Source organism: Coccinella septempunctata, chromosome 5 (genome assembly GCF_907165205.1).
Source record: "Coccinella septempunctata chromosome 5, icCocSept1.1, whole genome shotgun sequence".
Taxonomy (NCBI): Eukaryota; Metazoa; Arthropoda; class Insecta; order Coleoptera; family Coccinellidae; genus Coccinella; species Coccinella septempunctata.
The window spans coordinates 35460802-35475398 of NC_058193.1; the positions used below are offsets into that span (position 1 = coordinate 35460802).

The 14597-nt window shown below is 36.3% G+C and overlaps 1 protein-coding gene across 1 annotated transcript in view; it reads left to right on the forward strand.

The window, feature by feature from the left end:
- LOC123314203 overlaps nt 1-14597 on the forward strand; it is a 75085-nt gene that overhangs the window by 28063 nt on the left and 32425 nt on the right. Inside the window, exons 4-7 of the mRNA XM_044899335.1 lie at nt 6700-6808; nt 9711-9933; nt 11556-11720; nt 14183-14263. Of these exons, the coding sequence (XP_044755270.1) occupies nt 6700-6808; nt 9711-9933; nt 11556-11720; nt 14183-14263 (578 nt within the window). The remainder of the gene's footprint in view (nt 1-6699; nt 6809-9710; nt 9934-11555; nt 11721-14182; nt 14264-14597) is intronic.

The following is a 14597-nucleotide window of genomic DNA, read 5'->3' on the forward strand; positions in this document are numbered from 1 at the left end:
CCTAAAATCACCTATTTGCTTCTCTGTCTGAAAATCAGGATGTTATATTACACTCCTCAGTTATGGAGTGCATAGAATTTGTTCTGAAGATTCTAGAAAACCAAACAGTTGATGATTCAATAGAGAATTGCACTTCAGAGAGCTCTTCGAAGTCAACTCGAAAATGAAAAGTGGAAAAACTAAAAAAATTATTTTCTCCTAAACAGTGTCAGATATTCGAAAGTTTGGCATGAAAATATAGGTTTTCGAACACGCTGCATCTATTGAGAGCAAATTCGAAAGCCTATCTCCCTTCATTCAGATTTTCATCTTGGAAATGGCATTTTTCAAAAAATTGCAATTTTCGATCTGCGATATCTCCTGTTATATTCGTCTGATCCAACTGGGATTTCCGGTTTTATAATCAGCACTGCCAAGGCTTCTACCCTAGCATAAAAACTCGATTTCGAAAATCCCGATTTTTTGGGTCAAAAATGAGCAAGGGGTTAGACCCCCCTAAAATCACCTATTTGCTTCTCTGTCTGAAAATCAGGATGTTATATTACTGTCCTCAGTTATGGAGTGCATAGAATTTGTTCTGAAGATTCTAGAAAACCAAACAGTTGATGATTCAATAGAGAATTGCACTTCAGAGAGCTCTTCGAAGTCAACTTGAAAATGAAAAGTGGAAAAACAAAAAAAATTATTTTCTCCTTAACAGTGTCAGATATTCGAAAGTTTGGCATGAAAATATAGGTTTTCGAACACGCTGCATCTATTGAGAGCAAATTCGAAAGCCTATCTCCCTTCATTCAGATTTTCATCTTGGAAATGGCATTTTTCAAAAAATTGCAATTTTCGATCTGCGATATCTCCTGTTATATTCGTCTGATCCAACTGGGATTTCCGGTTTTATAATCAGCACTGCCAAGGCTTCTACCCTAGCATAAAAACTCGATTTCGAAAATCCCGATTTTTTGGGTCAAAAATGAGCAAGGGGTTAGACCCCCCTAAAATCACCTATTTGCTTCTCTGTCTGAAAATCAGGATGTTATATTACTGTCCTCAGTTATGGAGTGCATAGAATTTGTTCTGAAGATTCTAGAAAACCAAACAGTTGATGATTCAATAGAGAATTGCACTTCAGAGAGCTCTTCGAAGTCAACTCGAAAATGAAAAGTGGAAAAACAAAAAAAATTATTTTCTCCTAAACAGTGTCAGATATTCGAAAGTTTGGCATGAAAATATAGGTTTTCGAACACGCTGAATCCATTGCGAGCAAATTCGAAAGCCTATCTCCTTTCGTTCAGATTTTCATCTTGGAAATGGCATTTTTCAAAAAATTGCAATTTTCGATCTGCGATATCTCCTGTTATATTCGTCTAATCCAATTGGGATTTTCGGTTTCATAATCAGCACTGCCAAGGCTTCTACCCTAGCATAAAAACTCGATTTCGAAAATCTCGATTTTTTGGGTCAAAAATGAGCAAGGGGTCAGACCCCCCTAAAATCACCTATTTGCTACTCTGTCTGAAAATCAGGATGTTCTATTACTATCTTAAGATATGGAGTGCATAGAATTTGTTCTGAAGATTCTAGAAAACCAAACAGTTGATGATTCAATAGAGAATTGCACATCAGAGAGCTCTTCGAAGTCAACTCGAAAATGAAAAGTGGAAAAACAAAAAAAATTATTTTCTCCTAAACAGTGTCAGATATTCGAAAGTTTGGCATGAAAATATAGGTTTTCGAACACGCTGAATCTATTGCGAGCAAATTCGAAAGCCTATCTCCCTTCGTTCAGATTTTCATCTTGGAAATGGTATTTTTCAAAAATCGCGAATTTCACTTGAGAATTCGTCAAGACCGAACTGTTGTGCCAAAATGGATGAAATTCTCAGATTTATTACCAGAAGAGTTGCTCTTCCAGAATAGGTATCACGTTGAGATCTACAATAATTTTCCTGGAAGATAATCGACTCGAAAAATGACCTTCGAAAAATTCTCAAAAAGTTGGGTTCAGTTAAAACTTCCTCAAGATCGAACGATTTCGCCGAAGTGGATGAAATGTCGAGATTTATCAGGTTGCTCTTTCAGAGTATGTATCACGTTTAAATCTACTCTGATTTTTCTGCTATAGCAGAAAAATCAGAGTAGATACCACTTAACTAAAAATGAAAAAATTAAAAATTTGATTTTCGTGTAAACAGTCCTAGATATCTGAAAGTTTGGTAAGAAAATATATGTTTTCACAAACGCTAAATCCCTCCGTTTAGATTTTCATCGGTGAAATGACATTTTTCAAAAATGGCAACCTGATATCTCTTGTTATATTCGTATGATCGCATAAGTAGAAGAAGCAATATCATGAAAATTTCCTTTTCCGTTAGCACGAGCGCCATATACGAGACGTGAAATACAATCTGAAACCTCTTGTTGGTACTTGGAAAAGACAACTCTGCCATTTTAGAATCGTGCAATAAATCGACCTTTCGATCTGAACTCCCGATTCTCTTGATGGCGGGCTAAAAGAGCAAGAAAGCAAAACGCTCGGCTAAAATCCATTTTTGAGCGAAACGACTTTATGCGGTTATCAAATCTCGCATACCTCGTCAGTTTTCCGTCTCTGGAGCTCGGAAAGGAAATTCCTGCCGCTGATAAAAAACGTTCTGGCTCTTAGTTATCGTCCGCGTATATTTGGCGGTCTCTAGCACTAAAAGATAGCGATAAAGTGGAGTTTTGCATCTGAATTTCTGTGTATGGAGAGTATTGATTTCAGATGGGTCATATGAGAGCGATAAAATTGACTTTTAATGATCCTTCTTTTTTCCGGAAGCTCGGAATTTGACAGGATAGTCACTTTTGCGCTTCCTCCGCATATTTCCCCTATTTTCTTTGAATTTTCTACGAAATTTCACTATGAAAAGCAATATACGACTCATTTTTTCGTATGCTTATTCCAGGACCAATTAAAAACGCAGTTTCTTGTTATATCGCTGCCAAAAAAATTGGTATACAATAAAGTGATTGAACTTACATGCATTCAAAAAGATTCATCGTCAAGTAGGCTTTTGAATTTTTGAGGTTTATAGTCTGTAACAGAACGTAATTATCATTCCATGTTACCTAAATGAAAATATGTAGGGGAGACTAGGGAGCATTGATACATGGGGAGGCTTGATACAGGCTTATATCCGCGATCTGTAGCCGTTTTCAAAAGTATTATACTAGTGAACACTATTCTTTGGCAGAGGGCATTGCGTGACGTTAATATGTAAGGCTAACAGTACTTTGTTTGTGAAATATTCAACGAAGAGTGTTTCGAGGTGAGAAATTGTAAGTTTTTACTCAAGTTACCCATGGGTTTTATGATCATGCATTAATTCTTCGGCATAAACAAACATTTCACTGGGAAATATGCATAAAACTACTCAATTTACAGTTTTATTCGCTTTTCAAAATATATGGGTATAAGATGAAAACATAAATCACTTTAAAAATTGCTTTCAGGGAGGTTTGAGACATTTGTCGTGGGGAGGCCTGATACATGTATAATCTTCAAAAAATATTCCGTAGCTAGTTGGATAGGCCTACATGAAGGCGTCTTCACCATCCAACATATCAAAGGGATTTTTAAAAACCGTACAATCCCCATGTATTTAACGAGGCCGACTTTTCTTGTGTGGAAGTGATTAACTGACAATTTCCTGATTTTTCTACACCTATAGGACCGAAGCAAGCCAGTATCATTGCTGACCTACCTACTGAGCTGAATAATCCTCTCGATTACTCTCCCAGTACATCGTATCAATCCTCCCATATGTGGGGAGGCTTGAGACAGTTTGCATGTTTTTGTGTTCAACGTTCTGTACAGAATAAGATGTTTATGTTTTGCGACTTCTATATTTATTTTGTTGAACGATTAATTGAAGAATTATATAATATAAGAAATGTCCTGCTTCTTCATATAATTCAGTTTCCAGAATAAAAATTCCAAAAAACGTATCAACCCTCCCCAGTCTCCCCTACCTGAAAATTGATGACATTAACCTATATATCGTAAATTTGTATGGAAAAGCACTTCTTCAAAAAGAGTTAATAGCAGATTCAATAATGGTTTCTTCCAAAGTGCCGAAAGCATTACTTTCATTGCGTTACGTCAAAAGAAACCAAACAATCTGAGGCTAGACTTCATCTTAAATGAATCGAAGTATTATGTTTTTTGTACTTTCGATTATATTAAAACGTTGTACTTATTCCAGTTATATGAATACAGTAAGATTGAAATATGTTTAAATCTCTATAAAAATGAATTGATGTGGCCAAAACTCAATGAAAATTCATAATTCAACTGAAGAAACTGAATTACAGGTTTGAGAGTTATCTATAATCAAAGTAGGTCCCGAAAATGTCTTTATCTTTGCTCCATACACTTCCCACAACTTCATTTAAAATGAAAAATCGTATATAATTGGCTGATAATTTCAATACAACCGAAGAACCGAACATAAGAGGCAAAAAATAACGTTTAAACGAGGAATATTGACCCCTCAAAATCCTAATAGCACAATTGATGACGCTCGTTATGATGAAGCTTTCATGTTTTGCATCGTCTTTCTTCCGCATGGCAAAACAAGTAAAATAAAAATTCTTCATTCGTTCTTCCGTATATTCGGATTATTAGCCATAAAAATGGTTTATTGCCGTGGATTTGAGGCATAAAACCGAATCACTGATAGAATAGACATGGAATCCTGTCACGATAGCATCCTCTTTATATCTTTAGAAGTGAATGATACATTTCCGAACACGCAAACCAAGCACAACACCGATAAAGACCATATCATGCTGAATTTTCGGATTCTAAAGGAAAAATGAGGAAATCCTCCACTTGAAAGCAATCGGATTTGTCTCAAGAATTCAAAAAACTTGTTGTCTAGTGTTTATCTTATCTTGAACAAGTAGAAAAATCAAAATTTGGTGGGAAATTTGAATTTTCTTATCAATTTCCTGTGTGATAAAGCTCATCTCCTATCTCAGAAAAACTCAAGGAACATTATGACAAAGATTTGAGCACTCTATAGCTTTCCTATCAAAATTTATGGCCTCGCAAATATACTGCTCCACAAGACTAAGGGATATCGTATTCAATCGTTTTTGAAAGTATGTAATCTTCGAGAAAATCGTTGTAAAATCATTTAAAACTCAACAACTTGAATCAATCCAATAAAAATCAGTATGAGACATTTCGTCAATCTGATTGCCTTTTTTCTGAGTTTGGTTCTCTGCATATGCTTCATGAATGTTCTTATTTTGAAATGAAGTCAGTTTATCAACGGCTTCGATTTGAAACGAGTTTTCTGAGAATGCCAAGACGTAGATTAAGAAACGCTGAGGCTAATAGGGCTATCGGAATGCTACAGGGTGGCCTAACTCAGGTTGTTGTAGCGGAAAGGCTCCAAGTCAGCCAAAGTGTGATATCTCGACTTTGGAATAGATTGAGAGAGACAGGTTCTGTGTTGGAAAGACCAAGGCTTGGTATGCGACGAAAAACAACACCTGCTCATCACCGTTTCGGCGAGAAGAAAGCCTACATCTCCGTGTAGAATGCTACAGAATATTCTTCAAAATGCAGATGGGGTCCAAGTTTCCATCGAAACCATCAGACGACGTTTGAGAGAGGTGAATCTAGGTTCTAGACGTCCATTAAGAGGAGTTCCATTAACATGTGACCATAAGCGTCAAAGACTGGAATGGGCAAGGCAACATATCAATTGGAACGATCAATGACGTCACTGACGAATCCAGATATGGACGATTTTCAGATTCTCGAAGAATAAGGGTATGGACAATCCCACGCATACCCCGTAATCGTCGCTATGTCCAAGAAGTCCATCCATTTCGAGGGGGTAGTGTTATGGTATGGGCCGGGATATGTTTCAACGGGCGCACAGATCTACACATTTATCCTGGGAATATGACCGCTTTACACTATAGGGAGCATGTCATTGACAATGTTGTGCCAAATTTTTACGCTGCTATTGGTGAAACTTTTCAATATCTAGACGATAACGCTAGACCGCACCATGCAGCCATAGTTGAGAATGCGCGCGAGGAGCTTGGTATTCCACATTTACCAATACCTCCGCACTAACCAGATTTGAATTGCATAGAACATATATAGGATATGCTCCGAAGAATATTAGATAATCATCAACCTCAGAATCCTTAAATGATCTGAGAGAGCTTCTGCCCCGTTTATAGAACCAAATTCCGCAAGAAATGTTGAACAACCTCGGGTGTACTATGCAAAGAAGATGTCAAGCTGTTATTGAAGCCCGTGGAGGCCATACATTGTATGGATAGTCTTAAAATGCTTGAATTCTCTGGGAATAAAATTTCGTTATTTTACTCGATTTTTCTTAACCACCCTGTATACGCTGCAGACCTACAGGCTAAAATTAATTTGCAACTTGAATTCAAATTAATATGAATTTTCATCACAAAAATCTTATTTCAACTATATTTTTTTGCAATTTAAGTCAATATCCCTAACTCATGTGGAGCAGTTTACTTGACTTCATTGTGAACCATCCTGTATGCGAAACTATGGAACTGTATACTGACTGACTCGTGGATTTTTATCCGGAACTCACTCCAAGAATTCCCTTCACATCGCGAAGAGTGGAATTTCCATCTGAACTCGGATTTTTCTTTCAGTTTCAGATTTCACACAGCAGCTGGGACAGGTGTACGAGCAGCACGCGGAAGAGCTCCACATGCTGGTGTCCAACTTTCGGAAGAAGAACCAGGAGCTGAGGAAAGAAAGGTAGATGTCGTAGATGATACCCCACACACACAAACGGTCCGAAAATTGCGCGTCCGATATCACACGTCGGAAGTTTTCCGTAATTTGACAAGTTTCGCCCCGCCGGCAATCCCAGCTGCGGGAAAATCGGGGAGTTTCCTCGGGAAATTCAGTTAACGTTGAGCCCCTCCGCGTCTCATTTTCACGCAGTGTGATTTTCGGGCGTCCGGGGGGTAAAAAGGGAGATTGAATGAAACTTGGTCTATGAATTCATCTCGGAATCGAGAAATCTTGGCTTGGGAAGGAAGTTTGCTCCGGTTATTTTCTAGCCTACGAAGTGTGGGGCCGTCTCGGAGTTTTATCGAGGAATCTCCACTGAATTATAATGAATGGCAAGAGTTTTATGTTGATTTATGTCGGGGGTAAACTCCCAAGTAAAGTTTGAACATTGAAAATATATCACTATTTACAAAATATTGTGACCTGAACTTCATACCCAACAAAATATACAGCTCGAGTCTTTGACACATACAAATATTTTAACAGTAGATCCTTGAGGTCATAAGAAATACTTTTTTCCTATATCAGTTTTTCCGATTCTGCCCTGATAAAAAGATATAGCCATTTTAAGTTTTCATAATGAGCTATGCCACCCCTGGAATAACAAAAATCCTTGCAGATTAACTAGCTAAATCTGTGACACTACACATCTGTGGATCTTTTTTAAAAAGAGTCAATTTTTCGAATTTCCCAGATATTTCAACAAAACGCCCTACTTAGTGTCCAGAGTTAGGTTCTTTGAATTTTTGGTATTTTTATGGTACTCAAGGGTCATAAAGAGAAAACTGGAAGACGTAGGTGATATCTTGTGTTTGAAAAAGATTCATCAAATAAATGAAAAAGTATATTCCGAAATTCATTTCATTGGATAAAATCGTTTGTGAGATAGAACTAAAAATATCATCTTTTTTATGATTTTTCAACAGCCTGTGTCTTTTAAACCGAAGCGATTCGGTAAAAATGGCAAAGGAAACAAGTGTTTTTTTTTACCTCAAGAATCTACTGTTAAAATATTTGTACGAGTCAAAAACTGTATACTTCACAAACCATCATTTTATATATTCTATTTTAAAAAGGTTAGCAGTTCAGAATTTGCAAGAAAGGAAGACATTGAAATTTCATCAAGTGGATTGATTTTATTATTAGTCATTACTTATCTATTTCTCTTCAATATGTGTCAGACTATCTATGAGGTAGGTCAAGTGACAAATATCCAGAATTTTCAGTAGAACGCAAAGATCGAATAAAATATATTCATTCCATTTGAAATAAGGAAATCACGAATAGGCTGTTTGAAGCTCCCTGTATAAATGAAGAAAGGCTTTTCGAAAATTCATTCAAAAGTACTATGAATTCTTTCAACGAAACCTTTTTCAGAAAAAAAGTCGAAAAGAGGTATATACAGTCACCCAATATTTCCAAAATTCAAGTTAAAAACTACATAGTTCAACATCACACACATAGCACAAAGGCAGTATTTTTCGAACGTTCAAATATGATATAGATTCTCAGTTCTCCATTCTACCAATTATGTTCCAACATTGTAAGAAACCAGAAAAGTACTTTTCGGTTATCTGAAAACCCTTTCCTAGGCATCAATAATTCATGGCGTGACTGTGGACCATTTTAATAATATATGGCATACTCCACGCTGAATAAAAGACATCTTTCCCTTTGCCTTGTCAGATTGGATATCTCGAGATCTGAAATTTTAATGGGATGAGCCTCAGGTCCAGTAAGATCGAAACTCAACTTCGCAATTCTCAATTATGGTTCAAGAATAATGTATATCAAGTTTTATTCGATGAAATGATAATAAGTAGTATCAGACCTTTTTTATGCATCCACGTAAATTAGGAAGGATATTATGGGATTTAAAAAGTAATCAGCCTATAGCTTTCCACGTAGAAATGAGATAAGAACATTTTCGAAAATAAGGATGATAAGAATTAATGTTCCCCCATTTTATTTATTCATAAGAAACGAACATTTGTTGCCTCTTGAATCTCTATCGGACAAAATTCTTCTCAAATATTTAAAAAAACCGAACAAGCGTTAGATGTGTGGGAACTTTTTCAAATAATTGGATTTTCAACACATTTCTTCCTTGAACATATCCGCAAAATTCTGAATTCGATATCCCTTTAGTAGATGATTGTGAGATTCGATAAAAGAGAGAATGCTGCCTTATACCGTCACAGGGATACTATTTCAATAACAGGGTTACTTCTTTTGTTGGGATCCTTTATTTCTCTCCAGCGTTTGCGGGATATCATTCTCTAAGCTATATATCCAGTTGATTCAATTCTTCCTAGTAGCTATGAAGGATTACATCCCGTCTTCAATATACTGCATCCCCTGTTTCCTCGAGAAAATAATTCAGATACTAATAAACTCAAAATATGAAAGTAGATTTGGATCGATTTTAATTTTCGATATTTTAAGTCGGAGGAAAATTTCGTGCTGGGAACCAGAAGGACATTATACATTAATGTAGGAGGTGATTCAATGTCCAAAAATATTCCTATTCCGTGAAAAAAGATGGGGTTGAATATGCACCACTCGATAAAACGTCAATCAATTTTCGTTGCAAATGAAATGGGGATTTAGCAATATCTTGGAATTGTGGCTAACAGCATTCTTAGAATTTTAAAGATAAGTTTCGGGAAAAGATATAGATCATCATCCAACAAGACCTACCTCGGTAAAACCGACTTCTAGCAGCGGGGATCCAAGATACAAATTTTTATCAAATTGTTGTCGGTGAAGTATGCATCCTAGCCCCACGATAACCAATACGGGTCAATCATCTCCTCGATGTACAATTACCGGAAATACTCAACGTGCCTTCCATTCTCCTCAGGGCAGCCTGCCCCAGTTCCCTCTTCCACACATGGGAAACCCTTCTCCAAGAAGTTGATATCGATTCTCAAGCCTTGGGCGAGATTGGGTCCATCCTGGGACGTCAGGTATCCCGACCGCTTCTGGAGAGGTCCTTCCACAGGAAAATACAGTCCAGAAAAGTGTTTCAACATCGGGAGAGCTACGACGTCATCATTGCCAAAACTGAGGAGAAATTGGCAAAGGTAAATAGCCTTGAAAGACATACGGAGTTCATCATTAGGATTTAGGAAGGCTTTGTACATTTTACTCTTTCCACCACACGTTCAAACACATATTATCAACTTTTTAATAAGCCATATAAGCCTGGCGACAAACATTCCATGTAGAACAGCATAAAAGTATAAAATTTACTACAATTTGAAATAAAATTCTTCCTTTTCATAACATTGCTCATTATTTTTCAAATGATGAAAGAAAAAGCGAAAAATTGCCACTATGTATTGCAGCCAAAATCCATGTACATAAGTGATTTGCTTTGGGTCTACTAGAAGTAGGTATCTATGCTCTAGAAAACCGAATGACTTTTTTTTGAAAATTTGTTGGTCATAATGAATAAGAACTCAATAAGATTCGTCTCATTCGGTTCTTTAGAAACTTCTAGTAGACACTGCGTGAACACCCTGTGCACAGGAGTCTTTGAGTTGTACATATTTGTCAACAGTAGATTGTTGAGGTTAAAAAAAACACTGTTTCTATTTTTTCGATTTGGCCTAGATAAAGAGATATAACCAGATTAAATTTTCATAATGGGCTGTGCAACCCCTGGACAGAATTCCCTTTAGAATAACAAGCTAAATCAGTGACCCTACATATCTGTTCATCTTTTAAACAGAGTTCCATTCAGCCAAAGTTACCAATTTTTCGAATTTCGCAGATATTTTTTGACTATCAAATTACTCGAAAACAGTGCATTATACGAGAAAACATGAAAAAATACTTTAAATGTCCAAAATGGTCGAACATTCTTACTTTTAAGAGTTGAGTTCTTTGAAGTTTTGGTATTTTTATGATATGCAATGGTCTTATAGAAAAACTGGATATAATCGTTTGTGAGATAGAACTCAAATTAAAAATTTTATGGATTTCAAGAGCCTATAGCTTTTCAACCGAGACGAATCGGAAAAAACTGTAAAGGGTAAAAGTATTTCTTTTGACCACAGGAATCTTCTGTTGAAATATATGTACAAGACAAAGACTCACCCTATATAATGAGAAGGACAAGATAATTGCAAAGCATTTAATTTTTATGTTGAACGAAAATCAACCAGTGTAACAATACCTTAATTTTGCTAGAATAAATGGGAAATTTTAATGATTCTCCTGAGACCCTGATGTATGTTCTTTAATGACCAATGTGTTAGTTTCCAACAGAGGTCTTGATACAGATCTCGAAACCAAACAACCCTTGTATGCTCTGTTTGGCTTCGAATCAATCTTGCCCACCTCTAGAGAATACAATAGAGGAACTTGTATAAGTTTCAACTTGGGATTCAGAGATTCGAAACTAGGAAATTGAACAATTGCTTTTCAGTTTCTGAAGAACCAACAAAGATATGATGATTTTTCCTTTAGGAATTCCTCATTTATCTAGCGATTATCGGATAAAAATTTAATGCTTCAATTTCAGTTGCTTTAATATCTCAGACAATCTGGTACCTATCTATCTGAGAATAATTTTCCAAAAATTTTGAGTCAGCAACTATTTTATACGGAAAAATAACTTTGCAAACGTTTGGCTTATATTCACCACAAATTCCGCTGCCTTCAGTTCCAGATGCAGCATAACTTAACATTCTGTTTTCAGTGTCGTCAAGATTATAAAAACGCTTATGTGGCGTACCTGTCAAGTCCAACAACGGAGAGCCTGAGTTGTTATTTCAACTGTCATAATGCCTACATTCAGCAACTTCATGCCACGAACGGAATGTTGGAGGCTTATGGGAGGGAAACTTTACCCACGCTCCTACAAGTGAGTAATTTTTTTTTATTCCAACGTTCTCTGCAAAATTCTCCGGGGATTGGAGACTCTGGATGAAATCTCACATCTGCTTTTTCAGTTTCGTTAAAATGTAAGTGGCCTGGATGCTTCAGGGTAGTCACAGTTTTTTTGTGTCGTTAATGGAAGTTTTTACGAGGAGAATTTGAATAATTTTCTTTCGATTCCACGAAAGCTGGGTTTAAGTTATTGATTGTCGTGTAGACTACAATAATCTATTGTCTGGCGTTGTTAAAGTTCGATTTATTATTGGAAAATATAAACTTAAATACTAGGAGATATCTTAAAGATGCAAATTCTCCTAAAAATACCTGAAATGGAAGGGAAATCTGTAATTTTTTTAGACAAAATTAAAGGGAAACCATGGGGCTTCTTAACATGCTCTCTAAGATTGCTAAGAGATTCAATATTAAGTACTGAATCGTACGATAGCACACGATATGTCAAAGAAAAACTATCTGTCCATTACAAGACCATGTCTTCCCTCAACTTAAGAGCCAACAAATCTTAATCAACTGAACCAAAACCCAACTTGATAAACTTACCTACATTCGAATTATTCACCAAATTGACTCGACTGCTAATAGCTAACCCTGGGATAATTAATATTCGACTGTAGGTACGTATCTAACTTACACAAAACACTTTTGATGATACCCATTAATTAACCTGCATTTATTAAGGAGAACGTGAAACTCATTAACTTCAGTTGTCAAATTAACGTAGGGGGTACTTGAACAGTAACCTGGAGGGTTTTTGAAAAACTTTTGCTTCGCTCTTAAAAGTTAAGTGGTCTGTGTCATTGAAGTTGAAATTGAGTTAACTTCAACTGAATATCCAACAGAGTTGAACCCTTCGATGAAAGAGAAGTCTGTATGTAACAAGTCAAGACAGCATCTGAACAGTTATGTTCTCGAAGAATCAAGCTACAAATCGAAAAAAAATTGCTGAAATCGGCCAGAAGGTTCGACAGAAAATGAACAACAACTCAACTACGTTGAGATATTGTCTGTTCCTCTTATTTTGCCTTGCAATAACCGGTAAAGACAACGAAGTATCTCGTGTTTCTGACTCTAGGATCTGATCAATAAGAAACATGACCACCCCCATATAAACTGTAACTCACATTTATCTCGACGCCATTTCTCTCAACACGAAAACCCCATTCCCATCAATAACAGTCTGATGTTTTCTTGACATGTTTACCAAGACGCCCTCCTGTTTCTTGAAATATTGTACTCCGCAAACTGCAGGGAGATGTCACCAATTTTTCTTCACGATAATCTGGATGATATCGTGGAGTTTTTCTCACTAGATCCAGCCTAATAAAATGTTCGACTTCTTCAAAGGCAAACGTTTTATTGAAAAATTTCAAGGCTTTTCGCTACAATTCAAATATCCTGAAAGAAATATGAAAATTTGGAGTCCCTTGGGTTAAAAAAGTTTCCTTCTTCCCTATATATATTAATTTCTCAGACGATGCATTGATTAAAAGACCTGTGATATAATGTAAATATTTCTTCGAAGGTGTGCTCCTTATGCTGAGGGATGCAGTCGGAGAAAAATACTGGTCAAAACGTATCTCCCAAAAAAATTACATCTGTTCTGGATGATAATTTCCAGAAGGAAAATCTCATATATCTTGGAGATTATTTCGTCTTGCTACTAACACTGAATAAAACATTTCTATGCGTGCAGGCTTATGCAGATGAGTTATTCATATAGAAAAACCTTCAAGGTTTTCCTCTCCCTGTAATTTTTCACATCACCACGTGGGTATATGAATTTATGCCCCCAAATCCCAGAAAATATGATCATACCTTGGACGGGTGAATTTTTTTATTGGATTCCTTCGTACTTCCAGAACTGGAAACGTAAGGCATTTTTTCGCTTCCCTGACAAGATGTAAGACAAACGATTACGTTGGTGAAACCCTGACACAGGTCTCATAAATACTGTATGAGACTGTTCCGAAGACATTGAATGATAAAGGTTCCAGCGTAGAATTAAATTATTTCCCAGTAGTATATCTCTGGAGCATTTTCTGATTGGAACGGAATTAGGAAGGAAAGAAATGTTTCTTGTCTGTTCAGATTACTCTGTTGGGAGCTGTGAAAAATGATTTTTATTTCCTACAGACAAAGAAATCTGCAAATACTCGCAATTTTTTCTGAGGAACCATTTACACCCGAAATCCTTGAAATTTGTAATTTATTGTTTCACTCAGTAACACTGTGGTTGTGAGTTCCATTTAAAATCAAACCTGACACTATTTTCAAAAACTTCGAACAATCAACTTTCGGCCTTATGATCAAATCATAAAATACCATCAGTTTTCACTGATAGAAGCGTCGGATCAATCGAAAATGGATAAGCTCTTTATCTTCCCATTTTTACGGTATGGTAGTGGATAACCTTGATTTCTAACTTTCCAGGAGCTGGAGGAAATTTATTCCGATGTTTGTTCGACTTTAACTGACGCTATCCAGCAGGGAGCAGAAGTTGTGGCCTCTAGGGTGAGTATCATTGCTTTTAGTTTGATTGGAACCGGAAGAATCCATCTGGTCGAGGTATTGAATTGGGACGTTAAAATGTTATGTATGTTTTCTTGGAAAAATATGGGGCAGCTTTTCAACCCTTGTCTGTACTCGAATATAATATTTGTCCGGATCGTCGCACATTCCATTTGAGATCGTGAAAACAATTCTATAATCATTTTATTTTCCAGACTTTCCAAATCAACGTACGAGGATATATTGAAAAATTCTTAGCCTTCTATAGAACCAAACAAAATTTCAAGGTCAAAACATTTTATTACTCAATATATTCTTCTCAATTGGATACATTTAT